Source organism: Camelina sativa, chromosome 1, assembly GCF_000633955.1.
Source record: "Camelina sativa cultivar DH55 chromosome 1, Cs, whole genome shotgun sequence".
NCBI lineage: Eukaryota > Viridiplantae > Streptophyta > Magnoliopsida > Brassicales > Brassicaceae > Camelina > Camelina sativa.
In genome coordinates, this window is record NC_025685.1 from 19,855,240 (window position 1) to 19,878,757 (window position 23,518).

The window sequence follows — 23,518 nt, forward strand, 5'->3', positions numbered from 1 at the left end:
GCTGTTATATCGAATTGATCGTCCTACCTTAGATTGAAAGAACCTACAACTAAAGTATGAATTTAGATTGATATATAGCAATAAATAAACATGTGAGTCATAACATACCTAAAGACATCCTTGACCCAACCCCAACACATCCCATACGATTAACCTACACAATAAGCAAAAAGTGAAACATAACTTTTTTTTTCCCTATCAAACAAAAGAGACCTTTTTCTTCCTCTAAACCTTGTCTAAATTTCTAGTTTTTAATTTAGCAAGATCATCAACAAATAGCATAAAAACGAAAATGTTAAATTGTTAAAAGGGGGAATTAATGTGTGACTGGTGCTTGGCAACTGCATTATCGCCATATTGGTAGAGATAAAGATTGTCCTAAATGTGGAGCGGAGGAGGAAATTATAAACCATATGCTATTTGAATGCCCCCCAGCACGTTAAGTATGGGCTTTATCGACAATCCCTTCCCATCCTATGGTGTTCCCTTCATCTTCCCTATATAGCAACCTCGATTTTCTATATGGGCGTGGTAGAGACTCTGGTGCAACTGATCAAAACTTGAGAATGTTCCCGTGGATGATGTGGTACATTTGGAAGGCAAGAAATAAGAAAGTGTTTGAAAATATCTCTGAATCTCCGCAAGATACACTGGAGAAAGCTATCCAAGAAGAAGAAGTTTGGAGAAGAGCAAATAACAGAGACTTAGCACCAGCGGTAGTAGAAGCATGCATACCTTCGATCCCAATTCCTCAAGAATCCCTTGTATGCTTTATAGATGGATCTTGGCATACAGAGGTGGATAGGAGTGGGCATGGCTGGATTGCGTCTATCGGTGATAGAATCCTGCACATGGGGCTAAAAGGATCGCGCAGAAGCTTATCCCCATTACATGCAGAGTTAGATACCCTTATTTGGGCTATGGAGTGCTTATTAGCGTTGGACTTGGATAAAGCNCGGTAGTAGAAGCATGCATACCTTCGATCCCAATTCCTCAAGAATCCCTTGTATGCTTTATAGATGGATCTTGGCATACAGAGGTGGATAGGAGTGGGCATGGCTGGATTGCGTCTATCGGTGATAGAATCCTGCACATGGGGCTAAAAGGATCGCGCAGAAGCTTATCCCCATTACATGCAGAGTTAGATACCCTTATTTGGGCTATGGAGTGCTTATTAGCGTCGGACTTGGATAAAGTCCTTTTTACTACGGATTGTTCAGACCTCCTAAGGATGACGTCTAATATCGAGGATTGGCCGACCTTTTCATCAGAATTGAAGGATTTTATTCATTTCAGAGATAGATTTGCTAATTTTAGTATTAGATATATTTCCCGAGAGGATAATATCCGTGTCGATAAACTTGCGAAATGTGCAAGAGCACGAGGTTTCTGTTTTTTCCATGTAAGTTCGTTGGTACCTAATTGTCTCTCTTTCGAAGAAAGTCATCTCCGATAACTTAATATACGGGGTTTGATCGTAAAATAAAAAATAAAAGGGAGAATTAATGAAATAAATAAAAAAACTTAATTCGCAGTTTCCATTATTCAAGTTTTAATGCTGAAATAAAGGAAATAATCAATGAATCTGCAATGTGCCGACTCATCATATAGTAGTCCAAATTTATTTTTATGGAACTTTCCATTACACAAATCCCCAAATTCTCTTATAAATATAATCTCCAACTTCTCCTTTAGATCTTACAATACAAAAACATATCATCGGAACAATGGGTTTGGCTAAAGTCTCTTCCCTTCTCCTTGTGATTCTGTTTCTCATCAATGGTGGTTCCTCCACCACTTTCACCATCGTTAACCAGTGCAACTACACCGTCTGGCCGGGACTTCTCTCTGGCGCCGGCACCGCTCCATTACCTACCACCGGTTTCCAACTCAGCTCTTCCGAGTCACGACTCATCTCCATACCCGCCGCTTGGTCCGGCCGCATATGGGGACGCACACTCTGCAACCAAAACGAAACCACCGGGAGATTCACTTGCGTCACCGGCGACTGCGCCTCGTCCCAAATCGAGTGTTCTGGCGCCGGAGCAATCCCTCCAGCTACGTTAGCCGAATTCACACTCAACGGCGCCGAAAATCTCGATTTCTACGATGTCAGCCTCGTGGACGGTTACAACTTACCAATGACAATCGTCCCTAACGGCGGAGCCATCGGAGTCGGTAAGTGCAACGCCGCAGGCTGCGCGGCGGATCTCAACGGTGTGTGTCCGGAGCAGCTTAAAGTAACGGTTGAAGCAGCTGGAACGACAAGTGTGGCGTGCAAGAGCGCTTGTGAGGCGTTTGGAACGCCGGAGTTTTGCTGTAGCGGCGCGTTTGGAACGCCGGACACGTGTAAGCCTAGCGAGTACGCTGTTTTTTTTAAGAATGCTTGTCCGACGGCTTATAGTTACGCTTACGACGACGGTACAAGCACCTTTACTTGCTCCGGTGCTGATTACGTCATCACTTTTTGTCCTTCACCTTCTTCAGTTTAATATTTGTGTTATTATTAAATTTACGAAACAAGGAAATTAAATCGGAAGTGATTTTTTTTGAATTTACGCCATCACTTTTTGAATTTTCAAATAAGGAAGTGAATTTTTTAATATGTTAATCTTAGGGAAAATTGGTGTTTGTTTTTTTTGGTGTGATTTACATTAAATGCAATTTTAATAATCAATTAACAAAAAGACTTTAATTAACACATGAGATTTTCCGTTATCTTTTTGAGTTAGCAATTTTACAAAAGGATATAAAACTCAAAATTATAACTATAAATCAACCATAATACATTGTAACTCAAAACTTTAACTTAAAAATATTTAATTTATGATTAGTAAATTGTAAATCATGCTACGTATGTTTTTAGAGTGAAGAAGGGTGCATCACCGAGTATGCAACCGATGGCAGTTAGCGTTTCCGACGCGTCCGGTACAGCATCAGTTGCGTTATCATTGCGCGTTTTGGCTGTTGCGCTTTCTTGGGTGGCGAGTGCAGTTTGGTGATATCAATACGGCACCGACCTTTTTTTTTTTTCGTTCGTTCTAGTTTTATTTTTTTTTCGATGTATCCATGTCCAAAAAGATAAATGTAAGTTTAATAACAGAGAGAGCGAGGCACATACAAATGAGGATTTCTTTAGCCAAAACAAAAAGGGTCAAATTAAAGAACATGTTTATACATATGACCATTAGAATTTAGAACTCACAATTGTTGGTATGTTATGTTGGGATATAATCCAAGTCCCACATTTAATGTTTAAAATGACTATTATTAATATATAAAGGGTTAGGGCCAATCTACTAATTGTCAATTGATTTTTAGTTAGAAGCCCAAGATAAACCTAAATTTAACATGGTATCAGAGCCCAAGGTTAAAATCCTGGTGGACCTAAAAAAGTGGATACGGACATGCCTCTTGTTAACCCGAGTAATGGGGCCCAAGAAGGAGTTTATTATCGATCCAAGTGGGATCGGTTCGAGATGGAGTTATCATCTCGAGCGGGCGTGTTAAAATCCCATATGTGGTCCTTGGTTTGAAGGGGAGATTGTTGGGATACAATCCAAGTCCCACATCTGATGTTTAAAGAGACTATCATTAATATATAAAGGGTTAAAGCCAATCTACTGATTGCCAATTGGTTTTTAGTTAGAAACCCAAGATAAACCCAAATTTAACATGTTATGTTGTATCTATGAAAAATTTCTATCCAAGCTGATTCCAGAAGATACCCGTGATGAGTTCCTTTTTCTTCAAAATTGGATTCAGTTAATGGCGATTATGAGGAAACCGACTGACACATATATGAGAAAAACGGGGTATAGAGCGAGTGCTTTTCTTCTCGGGTTAACAGTCGAGCTCATGAACGGGTACGCAACCCAAGAGCTCTAGGCAAGTGTTACAGATACAAGTACCATTTTCAGTATCACATTGTCTTTCAACATACAGATCACCGCTCCAACGTCTACGGGAAATAGACATTGACCTAGAAGACTCAGGCTTTGGAAGAAGATTATATGTCCACCCTGTTCATGACACGATACAGCTGTATATAAGTATGAAACCAAAAAAGACATCTGCACGGGATACAAGCAGAGCCATGGCTATGTACAAAAAAAATAAACATTCGCTTCCGATCTTTTATTTTGAAAAGAATTTAAGACCCTCATTGTTTTATGTTTGTCAATTATATTATACCTAAATAGAAAATTTTATTTATATTATAGAAGAAAACAGAGAATCTTTTAAACCTTTCACTTTATCTTTTTGTCATGTTTTACCTTCTTTTTTTCAGTTAAAATAATAGAAGAGACTAAATATTTTTCATGTTTGGTATCTAAATCCGGTTTGTAAATCTCATACAAGAGATAGAGAGAAAGAGCAGTGGTGTTTTACCAGGAGAAGCACGTTTAGTGTAAGGATCACTGCCCCTGCTGCTAATAGTGCAAATGCCCCTGCAAATACCTCAGACTGGAATCATAGGGAAAAGGAATGAGACCAAGTGAAATTCCAATACAGAAAGATATATCCATATAAGCATGTTGTTGTGACACACTTTTGTGATTGTTAACCAAATCTGTGTTTATTGTCATTTGAATGTGAAATTTCGTTCTACTAGACTTGAGCCATCCTCCCTAGGTTTCATCTTTGTCTCCTTGAATCACTACATGAAAACTAGAAATTAATGACTGCACTATTAGTCGCAAAATTAGTCACCAAAAAGCGACTAGGCTACGACTATTGTTATGATTACGTAAAATAGTCGTAATGTAGTCACCAAATTTATTGAAAAATTGATGACTAATATATGACTGTATTTATATAATATTTAGGTATTTAGACAATATGTATTTATACAGCATTATATATATATTATTTTTAATAATAATAATAATAATAAATTTATTTTTGTTACTTATTTTTTAAATATATCTAAGTTATGAATAACGTTTTGTTTTTTTAGAATGAATTGATATTAAAAATAAAAATATTACTTATTAAAATGAAACCATGATATAAAAAAAAACTGTATTACAAAATAAACTAAAAATATTATTAAAAATAAGAATACATCATACTACTAAAAATAAGAAAGTATATATTGGAGGTATTTGAGGAAAATGCAGAAACATCAAGGGTTAATGGCTAAGCTTGAAGCAAGAGGAAATGAGGTTGATTTGCTTTCCCCATATGAGAAGTCTTTTGCTTTTGACTTTTGAGATGAAAGTTAAAGATTTTGACCTGAAGCAAACTGTAGAGACCGAGACAAGGAGAAAGGAAACTGAGCTGATGGAAGCATCTCATAAGGAATTTGAAGCGGGAGAATGAGCTCAGGTTGATGAACGACACCATCAAAGAGAAATCAGCTGAACTAGAGAAGAAAGAAGATTGTTTACATATACCTCCTAAACTGGATTTAACAAACACAAACAACTTTGGTTAACAACTTTGAGTCTATATGGTCACATGAATTCTCTTATGAACTGGATTCCCTTGGACTTAGCTCAAGAAAAATTTACCTTAGCATTGGACTGCCCCACATGAGAAGGATGGAATAGAAATTGCCTATTTATGTTACTGACTTCAATAGTGTCCATGTCAATCTGTAACACAAGGGAATCCTAACTGTTAGATGCAAAAATTGATCTCAGTAACTTCTTGACAGGTTGACCACAACGAAGAGTGCTGCATTGGTTTAAACATGAAAGCCGTTGGAGGATGGTGACCATAAGCATCCTTGCAACGAACAGACAAAAGAACATGACCTCGTAGGTCCTACAACAAGATTCAGATGTTAGCTTTGACCCAAATTAATATAGCTCAAATCTATGATTCTATTCACCTTAACATAATCATCACATAACACAAATCAAGCAATAGAGCTGTAGACCTAATTATATTTCTGATGAAAAGAAAAAAAGGAGAAGAATAAGAAGAATAATTTGCACATGCGGAAGCTAGTAATCAACTTTTAACCCTAAAAACTATCTAAAATTTTGGAAGGTAAGGAAAAAAAACAACAAAAAGGGTACCTTTCGGGTGGCAAAGCTGAAGCCGCCAAATTCAGAGTGGTCATCATCGTATTGATGAGCTTCGCTCTCAGTGTCGTCAAGGGGAAGCTGAACTTGGGCTAGCATCAAGTAATTGGGTTCGTTCTCGGAAGTAGTAACTTGGGATAGCACCAAGTTACTCAAGTTCAAGGGGCCATTCGACTGTGAGTGTAAGGCCACTCTAGAGCGTGAGTGTGACACCCCGGTTTCAGAGACTTGCAGAGAGGTTAAAAGAATTGATTTGGCCACCTATGTCACCAAAGTGCACTTATCTTCTCGGTCAAGGTTCCTGAGAGAACTCCACATTTAAGCTGCTTATGCTGGAGTAGTCTCAGGATGGGTGACCTTCCGGAAAGTGACTGTCGGAACTGTGCGAGTGAGGACAAAACACAGCGAAAGATCATGTGGTGATTTGTAGGGACGGTAACAAGTCTTTAAAACCTCTCAGACGTAGCAAACCGGTCGTCGGATATGGATGGGCTCACGGGCATAATGAGAGGACGTGAGGCCCATTAAGGAAGGTGGGTCCATGGACTCGGATTGGACATGGCACCCACTAAGAGGTGGCAGTCGGGGCATTACAAGTGGTATCATAGCCGAAACCAGACGAGTGTGGAGTCGAGTGGGCTCACACCGTCGAGGTGACGGTCTTGGTGCGCAATGAGGACATTGTGATTTGTTAGTGGGGGTGAATTGTGACACCCTGATTTTAGAGACTTGCGGAGAGGTTTAAAAGAATTGATTTGACCAACTATATCACCAAAGTGAACTTATCTTTTTCGGTCAAGGGTTCTGAGAGAAATTCATAGTTAAGTGTGCTTATGCTGGAGTAATCTCAGGATAAGTGACCTTTCGGGAAGTGACTGTCGGAACTGTGCGAGTGAGAACAAAACACAGAGAAAGATCATGTGGTAATTTGTAGAGACGATAAAAAGTCTTTAAAATCTCTCAAACGTAATAAATCGGCCATCAGATATAGATGGATTTACGGACTAAGTGAGAAGATATGAGGGTCATTAGAAAAGATGAATCTTTGAACTGGGATCGGACAATAACGATTAGTTTTTACTACAACACTTATCATTCTCTACTTGATTCTCGACTTGGGAAGTGTCGTCCCTAAATCAAGCCGTGATTTTATTATTCTTAGGAGATAATACTAGGCCTTGAATGGATGTGTTTTTTTTCAAATGGTTTTTGGTTTTAGATTTTCCAAAAATCAATTATTTAATCATTCAAGATTTTATAAAAAGTGGTTTCCCTAAAAGAAAAATAGGGAATCTAGATTCTTAAAGATTTTATTAATTTCTTAACAAAATCCAAAATCCCCCTTCAATGGTTTTTAAGATTTCCTCTAAGAAACAATTTTTTTAATTTTTAATTTGTTTTTAATTTTATTTTGCAAAATCCAAAAACCAAAAACAGAAATCTAAAATCTAAAAACTAAAATCTATAATCTAAAAACTACCTATAATCTCTTAAACATTCATGGCCTATAATGTCTACTAATCAAGACTTAATAAAAACTTCAGGGGTAGCGAACTGAAATTAATGTCCACTAATCAAAGAATTTTCTGCAAGATCTTTCTTTTATTTGTGTGCAAAATATCTACAAGATCATCTCATAGACTCATACTAAGACAATGCTCTTGAATCCACATTTGTTGAAGGCAGAAAATTAGCTAGTGTTTTCTTTCCACGATGTTAAAACGTGAAAGAGTTTTTTTATTTTTTTTTTCAATCACCAAATATACAATTTCTTTGCATCATTATTTTGGAATATTAGTTATATATTTACAGCATAAAAATCTACATTATTGAGTTATTAATTACAAAAATATTTATGGTTTACATAAAAAAAATTTAAAGAGACATTTGCAAAAATATCATTTTTTCTATACCTTTTTGCAAGTAAACAAGTAATTAATTACTAAATATATATATATATATATATATATATATATATTTTTGCATATGTGCATATAGTATATTGATTTAACAAAAAAAAATATTTTCCCTTTCTCTGTCAGTGAGATTCAATATATACGAGTGGTTTGGTCAACCAGTCCTAAAGAACATTGTTTATAAAAAAAATTCACAAAAGTGACCCGAGTCAAATAATCTCCATTTAAGGTTTAAACAAAACAAAATGTAATACAACAGGTAATGAATCCAACGGTGGTAGCGGTATACACCTCTGCGGCCAAAAAGAAAACAGAGTACTCAGAATCCAACGGCGGCTTTAATTGTACCTTGATTTAAACACGAATAAGATCATTTCTCCGAAACTGATTCTTGTAATCTTATTCTATCTCTCCGAAACAATAAATCAGCAATTAAAATGGTTTCTTTACACGTTATAAGATCATTTCTTCTTCTTTTCATTGTTTCTATTCATCTTTGTCGCACGACTTCATCAAGCTCAGAACCAGAAGCTAATAATATTACTATCGATGTGAGCCAAGCCTATAATCTTATTCTTTCTGGCTACACTTTTCTTGATGTCAGGTAAAAAAAAAATACTCCGTTCAGATTCAATCACGTCTCTATTGTTTGTTCGATATTTTCTGAACTGTGAGAGCTTTTTGAAACAGAACTGTTGAAGAATTTGAAAAAGGCCATGTTGATTCAGAGAAAGTCTTCAATGTTCCTTACTGGTTATATACTCCACAAGGTCAAGATATTAACCCTAATTTCTTGGAACATGTTTCATCTTTCTGCAACCAAACCGATCATCTCGTCGTGGTAATAAACTGATGAGTCTTGTCCTGATCATATGGAAGCATAATTTTTTTTACTCAATTCACTGGTTCTGATACTTGAATCTGTTGTTTTCATCTTCTTTTGCAGGGTTGTAAATCTGGAGTTAGATCATTGTATGCTACCAAAGTTCTTGTTTCTTCCGTAAGTATCAAAATATTCAAGATCTTAACGTACCTTCTTGGTCTTTTTTTTACTTGTGACGTGAATAAAAATATCTAGGTCACTCTATAAACGTTTATTCTTTGTATTTGTCTGAGTTTATTGATGATAGTTCATGGGGTTGTTTGATCATGTGACAGGGCTTCAAGACTGTAAAAAACATGGACGGTGGTTACATTGCTTGGGTCAACAAGAGACTACCAGTAAAAGTGGAGCACAAGCAACTCAAATACGATGAGCTCTGATTCAAATTATCCAAATGTAACCACGTTAATGTTATATTGTTTTTTATAAGCAACTCCTCATTAACATGGTTACATTGCTTGGGTCAACAAGAGACTTCCAGTACAAGTGGAGCACAAAGGAATTCAAATACGATGAGCTCTGATTCAGATTATCCAAATCTAACCATGTTAATGTTATATTGTTTTTCTTTTTTTTTTTAAGTAAATGTGAATATGTATTGTATTAATTTATTATTGCATTAAATAAAACACATAATATTTGGGGTTCAGATTTTTAGAGAGATGAAAAAATTGGCAGACCGCAATGAACCCCGAGATTCAACAATGTATGTATTCCCTGATATATATTGAGAAGAGTCATGAATGAGATAGCGAACGAGAGAAGTAATCCCCGGATCCACGGTTTGTTGCACCTTTAACAGGACAGTCCGCTCGGTCACGGTCTTGAGCCATTCTTTCTCCATAAGACCTTGTGTGATCTCTGACTTGAAAAGCCCCGGTGCAATCGAGTTCACTCTGATCTTGTAAACACCTAACTCAAGAGCCATCATCCTTGTCATGGTGTCAACACCACCTTTAGAACAAGCATACGCCAATCCGCCAGGCACAATACTGCGGTGGAGTCCAGAAATTGATGAGATGCTTATCACCGAACCACCGTGTTTAGCGTCGCGCATTAACATGCATACGTATTTGGAGACTAACCAAGTTCCGGTTAAGTTGGTCTTGAAGACTTTGTCCCACTCGTCTTCTGACAAATCCAAACTCGATTTGACATTGCCTCTAAACCCGGCATTGTTTACCAACGCATCGATCTTTCCAAAGATTTCCCCAGCTTTCTTAACCGCCTTTTGAATGGTGTCTGCGTCAGATGAAACGTCTAGCTCAAGAGCTGCAGCTTGGGTTCCGCTCTTATTGAAGCTGTTGATTTCAACGCAGAGAGATTCGAGACGATCGACACGACGAGCTGCTACGATAATCTTACAGCCAGCTTTGCTTAGATCAAGACATATCTCTCTTCCTATACCAGAGGAAGCTCCTGTCACAAGAACCACTTTATCTTTAAGTTCACACCATGGCTCCATTTGCTTTAACACCTGCGTTGATGAAGATGATAACACAAATCAAAATTGAAAGATAAAGAGACTATATAATAACTTTTGATATAATGAAGATAACACAATGAGTTATATAATAAGAGAAGAAGTATCTCACAGTTTGATGATGATTACTCTTACTCATATTGTTTCTCCTTTGTGTGTTATTCGGTGGAGAAGAAGAAGTCCATAACACAGTTTAAATACAACAAAGCCTTCTCTCTAGTCTCTAGACCAAGACGACAAATTAACGTGGCTGCCAAACTTTAAATCAGTAAACTTTAGAACCTTTCAGATTCAGTAACTAATATTGTGTACCCACCAAACTTTAGAACCTTTCAGATTCAGTTACGTCTTTATAGTTTGTTCGTATATTGTGACTTATGAAATGATTAGCTGTTTGGAACAGAAGTGTTGAAGAATTCGACAAAAGGACATATTGATCGAGAGAGAAAACTTGAAATGTTCCTTATTGGGTTATATACTCCACGAGGTATAGAAAACAACCTAAATTCTAGAAACATGGCATCTGTCTCTAACCAAACCGATCATCTTGTCGTGCTATTTAGTAAGTCGTAATAACAATGGATCTGATTGGTGAGCCGTGCGGACATAAACTGTGGCGGGAGGCGGTTAAATAATTTGTTCCGATTCATAAAAAAGTTAATGTCAAGAACGGTAAATACCAGTCATAACAAAAGAAACAACAAACTTTAAAAACAAAAAAAAAAGTATAAACTGATTTTTTTCTTCCCTAGAAAATCATTAACCAAACTCTCAAAATCAATCATTAAACAGGTGCTTCTATAGAATTCAAGTATAAAAAGAGTAACAACACTCAACTCAAATGAGAGAGGAGAGAGATGAGGATCATTCTGTTTCGTGTGATTAATTTAGAAAACCGCATGCAGAAAAAGAATGTTTACCCTAATTTTATAATATTTATTCAGTTTATTAATCTATTGACTTATTCTTTAAATCGAACATGGCTATATTATGTGAGCCTAACAATTAGAAACTACGAGGTTTGTAGTAAACATTAAGGGCTTAAGTAAAACTAAAGCTCTTCGATTTTTTTTTTTTTTTAAAGAGGCTGTAGGCCAAAGTTTCTTTTGTTTCTACTGAGGCACGACTCTGACCACGTCTAAACGAGGCGGTTAGAAAATTATGAGCGGTTATAAAGATAATAGTTAAAAATAGCAGATTGAAAAGATAGTGTGGTAAAAGAGAATGGTTGAGTATTTATCTTGATTGGTAGCATTATAACGTTGATTAGTGAAATGATATTAAATTATAAATATTAAAAACTAATTTGATTAAATAGTAAAAATATGGAAGAAGAGATTTTATTTTATAAAATGAAAAAATATTAAACCATTAAATTATAAAATCGTAATTTTTAGTGGTTGTGATGACTAAAATATGTAAACAAATAATTGTAATCTAGTCTCACAATTGGGCTAATTATAAGTTCTTTCTAGTGAATCTATCGCTTAAAAGAAATTGTGTTTTCATTATTTTTTTATAAAACAAATTAAAATTGTTAAAACCAAAACTATTAACAAAACATAATGCTTATTGGGTCAATTTGAAAATCCATTGAGATATAATTTATCTAGGTGCATAATTGGTAAGGTGAGTTGAAATCTTCCACATTAGCTCTGATTGGAAGCACTTAAATGCGTCTTTTGGAAACGAAATGCTCAATCGGTTACCAATTATTAAGGCGGTTGGAGGAGGTGTTTGGAATAAATGGTTGGAGTCAGTGGAAAGAATAGGTGGCTGGAGCTAATTTTGAGCTGTTGAAAAGGTGGAAATCAACCACCAGGATAGGCATTTGGCAACTTCAGTTACAAACGAAGTAATTAAATATATATTTTTATTTTTGAATTAAAAATTTGTTTAAAATGATAGGTTTACAGCAAAAAAAAAATAAGGAAGATGATAACTAAATTTTCAAAAAAAAAAAAAGTCATTTCATTTAGAATTGTTTAAAATAAATATTAAAATTTAGTTATTTTAGCGCAACTGTATAATTACTATGTTCTACAAATTTTATCATTCCAAGTTCCCAACACATCTTACAAAATCTACAAAAACTATTTAAATTTCTCTTCTATCTCTTGTAAATGCATTAAATAAATTTTTCTTTTTTAATAATAAGCTAAAGTAAGTAGTAATAAGAAAGATTTAGTTCAAAAATCCGCATAGAAAATAGTACAAAACGAGATTTTTTGTGAAAGAATAATTAAATCTAGAATGATATTTTTTTGTTGAGAAATCGAAAAATATAAAATTAGTAACAGTACACTCTTTAGTCTTTATGAGTAAAAATGCAATTTCCGAGACAAATGGACTCGAGTCACAATTGACCGACATCAGAAAACTAAACCGTGTAACAACGCGGGAAAAAGATGTCGACAAGGTTAAGTTATAAACCGAACCGGCTTAGACCGGGTACACGCGTTACATACGCGCAACCTCCACGTCTTCACCATCATTGACAGAGACACATTTACTTCTTTAAGCTTTACTCTGTCCCTTTCCTTCCTTCCTTCAAATAAAATATCTTAACCAAACCAAGTCTTCTCTTCTTTAATCATCTTCTCCGATTTTGAAAATCTCCGGCGACAATGGCTTCCTCCGGCGACAAGCAAGCTTCATCTCTTTACCCTGCCGTTGACACATCGAATCCCGAAGCTCCTCCTCTTAACCCTAGCTCCTCATCCTCTTCCACTAATAATCTCTATCCTTCTCTCGATATGAACGATCTCGCTCGTAACCTCTTCCCTGAGCAACCGGAGACTAATAATCCCTCCTCCGTCTCCGCTCCTCCCGCTGCGACGGAGGAAGTAATTTTGAAAATCTCCGGCGCGATTCTTCACCTGATCGACAAATCTTACAGCGTCGAGCTCGCGTGCGGAGATCTCTCGATCATCCGTATTGTTCAAGGAGATAAAGTTGTCGCTGTGCTCGCTAGTGTCGCCGGTGAGATCCAATGGCCGTTGACTAAAGATGAGAACTCGGTCAAGGTCGATGAGTCTCATTACTTCTTCACGCTCCGACCTACAAGCGATGAAGAAGACGGAGATGTTGGAGGTAAGAAGAACTCTGACGAGATGTTGAACTACGGACTCACGATTGCTTCGAAAGGTCAAGAGCATTTGCTGGTTGATCTTGAGAAGATCTNTAATCCCTCCTCCGTCTCCGCTCCTCCCGCTGCGACGGAGGAAGTAATTTTGAAAATCTCCGGCGCGATTCTTCACCTGATCGACAAATCTTACAGCGTCGAGCTCGCGTGCGGAGATCTCTCGATCATCCGTATTGTTCAAGGAGATAAAGTTGTCGCTGTGCTCGCTAGTGTCGCCGGTGAGATCCAATGGCCGTTGACTAAAGATGAGAACTCGGTCAAGGTCGATGAGTCTCATTACTTCTTCACGCTCCGACCTACAAGCGATGAAGAAGACGGAGATGTTGGAGGTAAGAAGAACTCTGACGAGATGTTGAACTACGGACTCACGATTGCTTCGAAAGGTCAAGAGCATTTGCTGGTTGATCTTGAGAAGATCTTGGAGGATTACAGCTGTTTCACGGTTCAGCAAGTCTCAGAGGAAGCGAAAGAAGCAGGGGAGATGGTTTTGGATGTGACGGTGGCGAGAGAGACGTCTCCGGTTGAGCTTACTGGAGAGAGGAAAGAGATTGTGGAGAGGCAATGTTCGGCGTATTGGACGACGTTAGCTCCCAATGTTGAGGATTATAGTGGGAAGGCGGCGAAGCTGATTGCGACTGGCTCTGGTCATTTGATTAAAGGGATTCTTTGGTGTGGTGATGTGACTATGGATAGGCTTATTTGGGGTAATGGTTTCATGAAACGGAGGTTGTCAAAGGCTGAGAAGGAGAGTGAAGTTCATCCTGACACTTTGAAAAGAATCAGGAGGTATGTGTATGACATGCTTTTTGTGATTTCTATTTTAGGAAAATGTCTAGATAGATAGAAACTTGTGTGAACTGTCTTTAAATAGTATGTCTTGATTTGTTCTTGAGTGTCCTGGTCTGGATGAGTATAATTGGAAAGCTGAGGCGATCTGTGTTCCACACATGACATATACTCTTGTTAAATGTCATTATTCCGGCTCAAAGTTATGTGTATTGGTGTCTCATTATGTTTTTTGCCTATGCAGAGTGAAGCAGATGACCAAAATGACAGAGAATGTGGCAAACAGCGTTCTCTCTGGAGTCCTTAAAGTTTCTGGATTCTTCACAAGTTCAGTGGCCAACACCAAAGTAGGAAAGAAATTCTTTAGCCTTCTTCCTGGAGAAGTCATCCTTGCATCTCTTGACGGATTCAGTAAGTCCACTAATCTTTATATCATATAATGTACTTAACCCGACTTTATGTGGCCACATTCATGATTATTTAAGACTGTTGGTTATGTTTTGATAGATAAGGTATGTGATGCTGTTGAAGTAGCTGGGAGGAATGTAATGTCAACCTCTTCCACTGTCACAACCGAACTCGTTGATCACAAGTAAGTAACATCTGAGTATTCGAGATTTGGAACTCTTGATTATTTGGATATGGAAGTGTTTTAAGAGAAAAGTGTAAAATTTTGGTTTGATGAATATTGTAGGTATGGAGGTAAAGCGGCTGAGGCGACAAACGAAGGGCTTGATGCAGCAGGATATGCGTTTGGCACAGCTTGGGCTGCTTTCAAAATCAGAAAGGCTATTAACCCTAAGAGTGTTCTCAAGCCTTCGACGCTTGCAAAAACCGCCATTAGATCTGCAGCTTCACAGAAGAAAGCTTAGTAAGCCTTTCTGATGTAGCGAAACTGCTTCTGGCCCATTGGTCATGTTTGTTTGTATCAACTTCTTGTCTTTTTGATGCAGAAGTAAAAACTGAAAAGAGGTGTGGATTAGTAGTTGTTGTGAAGTGTTTGTGGTTTCTATGAGAATCATGTAATGTCTTGAGTTGATACGGAATATGTAATGTATGTGTAATTGGCCTTGGGGTTTCTTTGCTGAATCCAAATTAAGTTTCATTGAAAATAGTTTTCATGTTTTCAACGTCCAAACATAGTTATTTCTCTCTCTCTCTATCTTTTGAGCTATCTAGTAAACGCTAGAGAAATCTCCCAAAGATGCATTTGACTGGAAGAGCCACATGAGAGTTGAGATTCCAGATAACTGATAACAATGGTCAGGAAAGAAAACAGTAGTTAATAATAATCAGCAGGTTAGAGCTTCCTGATTTGCACTGTGCTCGGGACATAAGAACAGACGAGGGGGTGGCAACAATTCGGGTCTGCAGATTCGCCGAGATCCACTTTGTCGAAGTATCCTTCGTTCACAATGACGTAAGCAATGCAGCGGGCGCAAGAAGACGCACCTCTATCCAAAACAACTGCAACATTCTTCTTCACGTCAATGAAGAAACTCCCCTCGTTTGTCTGAATGTCGGTACCAATGAGTTGTCTAATATCAACCGCTAAAGACTCCCATCGTTTGTCAGAATGTCGGTTCCACGAGACCTCTGTAGGCTCAATCTTACTCATCACCCAAATCTCCGTCCTCGCTGTCAAACCGTCCTGCAACAAGACCGCTAACTGATCTTCCCCAGCACTAGAGAGAGTAACGATATGATCACTATAACAAGTGTTAAAAGGTAGAGGCAGGCGCGGCCCAAATCTCTCTGTTGTAAAGTCAAAACAGATCAAGCAAACAACATCATCGTATCCTCTTCGGACCTTAATAGTTGCATACCCCTATCAATTTTTATTGTTCTTATCCATAGATCATGCATGGTTATATTCCCTAAATAATAAAATGGAAGTGCACAACTTTTTTGTATAGACTATATAATATTTATAAATTGGTTACAAAATAGGTTATAGATTAAATATAGATTGGTTACCAAAAAAGGTTATAGATAAATTAGTCAATATACACTTTAGAATATCCCAAAGAATCTTCTGAAAAAGAATATTCCAATAATTTATACAATTTACAAAATAAAATCTTTAGTATTTCATGTATTGTTACAAAATAGATATTGTTAGACATAAAAGGTAATAAAATTTTGGCAACTTATCACATTTAATCGTGATTTCCGGGATCTTGTTGTGCAGTTAAAAATAAAATCTTACCTAAGCACGGGTCATATTAACACACTTTCACCAAACATGCTCAAAAATTAAAATAAAAACAAACAACAAACATAACCATATCTCATACATAAAATTACAAAATAAACAATATAAAACTTCCAAAATAGATGTTTATACACCATAATCAAATAAGGAAAACATTTAAATACATACTAAATCAAATCTAAATTTCCGATTCTTTATAAATATTTTAGGAAAAAACGAAAAAAAAAAATAAAAAAGGAAATTACAGTTAATATTTGTGCATATTTTTCCTCACAGATTTACTAACAAATAAATAAATCCAGTTTAATTTTGAAAAAAAAAAATCAAATTACTTTAAAGGTATTTTTAAATAGTAAAATATTCATTTTAGCCTTAATAATTAAAGTTAATTAATATATAAGATATGTGAAATTAATAAAAATCAATTCAAATTTATTTTAATGGATATATAAAATATATCTAAAATCAACTTATTTGTATACTCTCTAAAACACAAGATATGCAAGAAATATCTTTTAAAAGATCTTATGTAACTAATATATTTTGTAATCATCAATAAAATAAGATATATTTATGAAAATAAACTATTTCATGGATTACATTTGTTGTTTAAGAAAAATTATAAAAAAATTCATTTTTAAAAAACAAAAAAGAAGCAAAGAAATTTCAATATATATTTGTATTTCTAAATAGTAATTACCCTATAATAAGTATTTAAAACTGTAAAATTCAATATTACAATTGGTTGACTATATTGTATTACTATATATTTATGAAAAATTGAATATTGATAAGTTGCTTTTTAATTTATTTAATATGAACAAATCTTCTATTATAGAAGGAAATAAATTATATGTCAAAAAATGTTAGAAAAGCTTAAAATTTATTGTTTTACCCAAAATTGTCTAATAGTTAATTATTTAAAAGAGAACAGTTATGGGACATAAATTTTTTTACGCGTAGGGACGAGATGAAATAGGACATGACAGGACAAGACGACGGGATGGGACGAGATGTCTTTACCATTCTAAAATTATTACGTGTAGGTTATATACGTGCAATACGCCAAACTAAAACCAAATTAAAATATAATATTTGGATTTAACACCTTTAAGCATATTGTTATCGCTTAAAAACTGCAAAGCGATCATTGTATATATGTTACCGTGCAAAGGATTAACGATGTCTAAACAACGTACTTAACATAGATTGTGTACTTCAAAGAATATCTAAATATCTAAATAGTCTCTAAAACATAAATTATGAAACAACAATAGCATAGATTGTGTACTTCAAAGAAACAAACGGAAGAAAACAATGTTACGAAGGAAGAGTATTTGCATGCGCACATGCACATTATTGAAATCAAACAAGAAAATTGAAAATTGTAATTTTCAGCAAGCTCTCAGAATGCTTTTCACTTGCCTTTATCACCCTCGTTTCCGTCTTCTTGGGTGGTGACCTGTTAAAATCAAACTTTGGAGTAACACCAGATGCACTCCCTCCTTCGTCCTCCTCCATTTGATCAACATTCAGATCAATCCCTAGCCCTCCAGTGCCTGAACCAGACCCTCCACCACGGGAAGAAGCAGCCATCGTGCCACCAAATCTTTCCTCAGCTGTTAGGGATGGATTCCCCTCCCCATACAAGGCCCAGTCAAGAAGGAATCTTCTAAGACCCAAATGATCACTTAAAAAGAAAGAAGGGTATTTTGGTCCTTTTAAGTGACGAACCGACACGACTTCCTATAAATACGGATATACGCCGTTCGTAAAAGGGATCTGTAGGAAAGGAGCTAAAACGGTACAGAGACAACGGATGTACACTTGAGTCGACAAGCTCTAAGCTCGTCTTCCTTTTTCCTTTATTCACCTAAATTCATCTCGTCTATTGTTGTAGGCTGAATTATTGTGCTCGGGCACCAAGTTATAAAGAGAGATTCGACATCCTTTCCTACCGAACTAAAATCTTTAATTGTGACCGATATCAACATCAACATCAGCCGCATTAAATGTTGGTCAACTGCGTCGACCCTTTCTTTTAAGCCTTTTTAATTGGCTCTTTGTCCATGGTAGAAGCGATGGTTGTAGATCCAGACGTTCTGGGACACGTGGTCGTCCGACTATAATCCTATTTTTGGGAGCCACATCAAAGGCACCTTTTCCACTCACAGTTTGATCCCTCTTCCCAGCGGCTTCTTTAGCAGCATCAACAATAAGTGTTGCCGCAGTTGCGGCTTCTTTACGGATGGTTTGGTTTCATCCACGTTAAAACTTTCAGCGAGACTCAATGCCGGCACGACCAGAACAAATTCGTGAATTTTCTTGTTCCTCTTCCTTGGATTCAGTTTTCTCTCGTCGGGATTACACTACAAGAAAACAGTCCAACGAACACTGTGGTAATAGTCGCTAAATAGTCGTTATATTTAGCGATTAATCTGCGACATAGTTGCGACTTTTTACATGAATAAAAAACTTGCAAGACTTTAGTCTGAAATCAATCGTCTTATTTAACTACTATTTACCTTCTATTTAATGGCAATTTGCCGTCAAAATGACGATTACTTTGTTTTACAAAATAATGAAATTAACTGGTTTTTATTGTTTTGTAATCCTGAATGTAATTCTGATTTTAATACTATTTTATTAAAGGAAAAAATCTAATGAAAAATCATTATAAACATAACCATAATTGTGAAAGCAGAACATACACAAGTACAAAGTAGAAATCAAACCAAAAGCAAAGAAAGAAAAAGTTTATGACACATACAAACTGAAGAAGTGAACTTAGTTCATGAGTTAAGAAATAATAGAGTTGATCATGGAGTTGTTGATGGAAGATTGTCCTTCTTAGCTGATTGAGAGGCTATAAACTCCAGGTAGGCTGGATTAGTGTAGCGCATAAACTTTGCCATCATTGTAAACTCTTTGATCTCGTGCTTTTGCTCAGCCACAAGGAGAGCAGTCTCTTTTTCTCGAGCAGCAGCTTCAGCTTTGAGAGTTGCCTGAATTTCAGCTTGAACTTCAATCTGACGTTGGGCTTCCTTCAGTTGTTCTTGCAATGTAAGAAAGGCTTCGGTTTGTGATGGTTGATTGCCCTTTCCTATGCCAAGAGTATCTTTGAGGCTTCCAACACCATGAGTTCCTCGTGAATCTTTCTCAGTGCACTGTTTTTAGAAAAAGAAAAACAGTAAGGGAAGAGCAAAACAAATGCATGATCGAGTAGAAATGCTACTTTACCTCAAGAAAGATGGCAGTACATTCATCATTGGTGAGATCCCGACGGTGTGAAGTACCATCTGAAATAGTTGAATCTGCCTCGAGCTCAGTCATCTTCTCTTGCAACTTCTGCTGATAAGCTTGATGGATTTTCTCTGCCTTGCCATCAACATAAGAACCATCCGGCTTTGTATGTGTTTTGAAAAAAACTTCACCCATACTGACCTCTCTTCCCAACTCCTCTTCCTACGATGTTAGAAATTAAAGAATGGTTAGTACCAGATAAAATAGAAATGTTGATAAATGTAACTAACAAAGTAGAAATAACTTAGTACCAGATCATCTTGGATTTCCCTATATGACTTAGGGCCTGATAAGTGGATGTGAGGATCGAGACCATTACGGTCAGACATACGACATTTGGAATAGGTGGTACTCCTTTGCTGTTGTTCTTCAGTATCCCAATTAGCAACCATTTCTTTCCAGAGTTCACCTTCAATCCATGAAGGTTTTATTCGAGCCGTTCTTGCATCGCTAACCATGCCCTTCATCCGGCGGTTACAAATGCTGTTGAAATGTTCTTGAACGACACTTGTTATCAATGGATCCCAGATGTGAGTTTTCTACATAACAAAGAGATAAAGAATTATGTAAGTGAAAACAAGCAATAAACAAAAGTAGAAAACATGTTATAGAGAACATAACTTACCGCAAACTCCATGAAGTATCTCTCTTTTCTATTGGGAGGCACACAAGTCCAAGTATAATATGGACCATCGAATTTGTTTGTAAAAATCTTGGTAATCTTCCGAACAAGTTGGCCTTTTTGTCTCGATCAAACCTCCACACACACATGTAAACAATGATAGTTAGTTTGATCAGTTAGAAAGCAAACAGAAAAAAAAAATCAGTTAACAATGCCAAAGAGATTCAATGGTTTCACCTACACATGTTGCATCAATGGTTTCACATACACATGTAAAAAATGCCAAAGAGATTCTATAAATATGCAATACTTAACTATGCAATACTTTCATGCACAATCGAATTAAATAAACGAGATTGACCAACCAATAGAAGCAACGAGAATCAAAGATAAACAAGTACCAAACATATTGTCGAACCAAAACAAACATTACCAAGTTATCTTATACCTAAGACAAACATATTGTCGAACCAAAGACACACATTACCAATTTGCTACAAACATTACCAATTTGCTACAAACATTACCAAGTTGTCAAACCAATTGCTACAGACGAGAGTTAAAAAAAACCAAAGCCACAAATATTACTAATTTGCTACAAACGAGAATTAAAACAAACCAAAGCCACAAACATTACCAAGTTGTATTCAGAAACGGTATGAGAGAGAGAACAGTCGTAAACTTCTCACGGCCAGGCATCGTAAGCAAAGCAGTAAGAGATTGCATAGTGTCATCCTGGAGTTGAGGCTCAGCATCGTAATTGTTACCTTGAGAAGATGGTTGTCGAGATTGACCATGGGAGTGATGCGGTGGAGACAGCAGATGATCCTCCGGTTCATTCGGAGTATTGTTCTGAACCTCCGTTGTTGAAATACGCGGATCAGGAAGGCGATTGACGGAGTCCTGGAAAAGCGTCTGTGGCGGTGGGAAGTTCCGGAAATTTTAGGGGATAACTCGTTGTATCTGTTGGGGCGTGAACGACGGAGGAATTCGAGCCATCGGCGTGAAAGTGTACTAAGGTGGAAGAGGGTTGTTTCTTCGTCCGGCGGCTGCAGGTGGGTTAGAGGGTTCGGCTCTCTGAGAAAGGTTGGGTGCAACCTTTCTCTTTTTGGTTTTAATTACAGGATTCGACGCCATGAGACAGGATTCGACGATCGAGGAAGATGGATCGAAGACGAAGAAAGAAAAAAAAAATTGTTTAGGAAGGTGGATCGGAGACGAAGAAAGAAGGATCGAAGAGAAGAAAGGAAGATGGATCGAAGAGAAGAAAGGAAGATTGATCGAAGAGAACAGCGAAGATTGATCGAAGAGAAGAAAGGTTGGCTGCAGATTGATCGAAGAAGAAAATGATTTAGGGTTTCTCTGAGTATCAAAGAGAAGAAGAAAATACGATAAATCGCATTTGGATCGAATTGTTTATGGGCCCGAGTTGATTTTTGGCCCAAATTTCTTTGTCCAAAATATAACAAATGATTTACATATTATAAACAACACGTTTTGATTATAATCACAAAAGAGAAGATGGATCAGATGGTTATGTATGGTTACTAAACATACCTAGACCTGGGTTCAAGTACCGCCAGTTGTAAAATTTTATTTGTTTTTTTATTACTCAAAAAAAGTTATGATTCAATATGTGGTGCTTTAAGGAAATAAATTTAAATAACTAGAGAACACAAGTTTTTTAATTTTTATTAAAAAGTAAAAATAAACAATTACGTTTATTAAAGTACATAATTTAATTAACATATCTTAAAGCACCATTATAATCTTCAGGGTTCTTTGTCGTCTTCTTCATCATCTTTCGAAGACGATAAATTACACATAAATTCATCTTCAGGTTCCGCGTCTGCAACATCGTAGTTAATGTTTATTGGATCTCCCCTTTCCAAATTGTCTACTATGACATCTTCAATTGTGGTCATCAATACATCATCATCATTTTCTGTTTGCAAAAGACTCGGTTCTCCATCAATGCTTCCCCTTAGATTCACTTTTAGAACATTGAGCCATAAATGCTTCGGTTTCTTTATGTATGGGCACGAAATATAACAAACCTGTGAGGCTTGAGATTTTGTTTTGCAATCAACGTGTAAAAGTTACACATATTATATATAAATGTGATAATGACAATAAATAATTATTGGGCCATTTATATACATACCTAGAATAAATGGTTCATTTTTATTATACTTTTTGGATGAAAGAACGTCTACAACGCCACCATTACTTCTCCGAGTGTCTCTACCAATTACAGGGTCATACCACTTGCACTTAAATAGTGTGATCTTCAAACCAAGCATCCCCTCATACTCAAGTTCTATGATATCAGTTATTGTTCCGTAGAAATCTGCAGCGTCAGATGCATTCGCATAATTTTCACCTTTAACAGAGACTCCATAATTACATATCTTTCGTCCAGCACCGTGGTTCTCAGTATGAAACAAATAACCTCTTGTAAAATACATTGGCCATGTTTTAGCCTTGTTCAAAGGTCCATGCACAATCTCTTGAACCAAAGTAGGAAATGGATTTGAGGCGTTCCAATAACTAACCTGCATATATATAAGTCTTGTTATGTTAAATAATAAAAATAACTACAATATGTATATCACGAAATATGGTTTAACATACATATTCTTTAACCCAAGAATGATATTCGTCATCTCTTTTCGCGGAGAGTTCTTTCTCGGTAAGTCCTGGATATTTTGCCGAAATATAATCCTCGAACATACTATATAGAAAGATAAGATCAAAAATGTATATGAGAAAATATAGTGGAATTAGATATCTTAAGATGTAACTAATTTGTGATATGTGACTAATTATATACCTCTCAATTGGCTGAAAATAGTCACAATTCCGTAAAACATATGCGTGTGCGCAACGATAGTCATCACTTGAAAGCCATATTTCATTCATTTCTCCACTTGGACGGTCTATAGAGGATACTCCAGAGACATGATATTCAAACGCTTCACCTTCATCAAATCTTGTTAATCTGACCAAATAATTAAAAAGTAATTATTATGACTATTAAATTAAATATCACATTAAAAATATTTACTCTTAATTGCTCACCTTGATTTTGTTCGTATGTTCGCAGCAAAGTAGTGCTCAGAGAAATAAG

The 23,518-nt window shown here is 36.4% G+C and overlaps 4 protein-coding genes and 1 pseudogene across 6 annotated transcripts; 3 read left to right on the plus strand and 2 right to left on the minus strand.

Annotated features, from left to right (window-relative positions):
• On the plus strand, nucleotides 1,666–2,553 carry LOC104699720 (thaumatin-like protein 1b). The gene has a single exon (XM_010415066.2). It carries the CDS (start codon nucleotides 1,728–1,730, stop codon nucleotides 2,490–2,492), a length of 765 nt encoding a protein of 254 aa, XP_010413368.1. The 5' UTR covers nucleotides 1,666–1,727; the 3' UTR covers nucleotides 2,493–2,553.
• Nucleotides 8,354–9,401, plus strand: LOC104699738 (rhodanese-like domain-containing protein 17). Its single transcript, XM_010415081.2, has 4 exons — nucleotides 8,354–8,555; nucleotides 8,642–8,792; nucleotides 8,898–8,951; nucleotides 9,110–9,401. The coding sequence occupies exons 1-4, from the start codon at nucleotides 8,389–8,391 to the stop codon at nucleotides 9,212–9,214; spliced, it is 477 nt and encodes a 158-aa protein (XP_010413383.1). The 5' UTR covers nucleotides 8,354–8,388; the 3' UTR covers nucleotides 9,215–9,401.
• Nucleotides 9,465–10,322, minus strand: LOC104699728 (annotated as a pseudogene).
• LOC104699748 (protein EARLY-RESPONSIVE TO DEHYDRATION 7, chloroplastic-like) lies at nucleotides 12,870–15,360 on the plus strand. Of its 3 annotated transcripts, none has more exons than XM_010415102.2 (5): nucleotides 12,870–13,343; nucleotides 13,725–14,248; nucleotides 14,493–14,659; nucleotides 14,756–14,840; nucleotides 14,943–15,360. In XM_010415102.2, exons 1-5 carry the CDS (start codon nucleotides 12,945–12,947, stop codon nucleotides 15,118–15,120), a joined length of 1,353 nt encoding a protein of 450 aa, XP_010413404.1. In that variant the 5' UTR covers nucleotides 12,870–12,944; the 3' UTR covers nucleotides 15,121–15,360. The 3 variants fall into 3 exon arrangements, with proteins under 3 accessions (XP_010413404.1, XP_010413396.1, XP_010413410.1); XM_010415094.2 differs by having other exon boundaries at nucleotides 12,871–13,160; nucleotides 13,542–14,248; XM_010415108.2 differs by having other exon boundaries at nucleotides 12,885–13,403; nucleotides 13,734–14,248.
• Nucleotides 15,549–18,059, minus strand: LOC104709968 (F-box protein At2g17830-like). Its single transcript, XM_010426503.1, has 2 exons — nucleotides 17,889–18,059; nucleotides 15,549–16,076 (listed from the first exon to the last, which is right to left on the minus strand). Exons 1-2 carry the CDS (start codon nucleotides 18,057–18,059, stop codon nucleotides 15,549–15,551), a joined length of 699 nt encoding a protein of 232 aa, XP_010424805.1.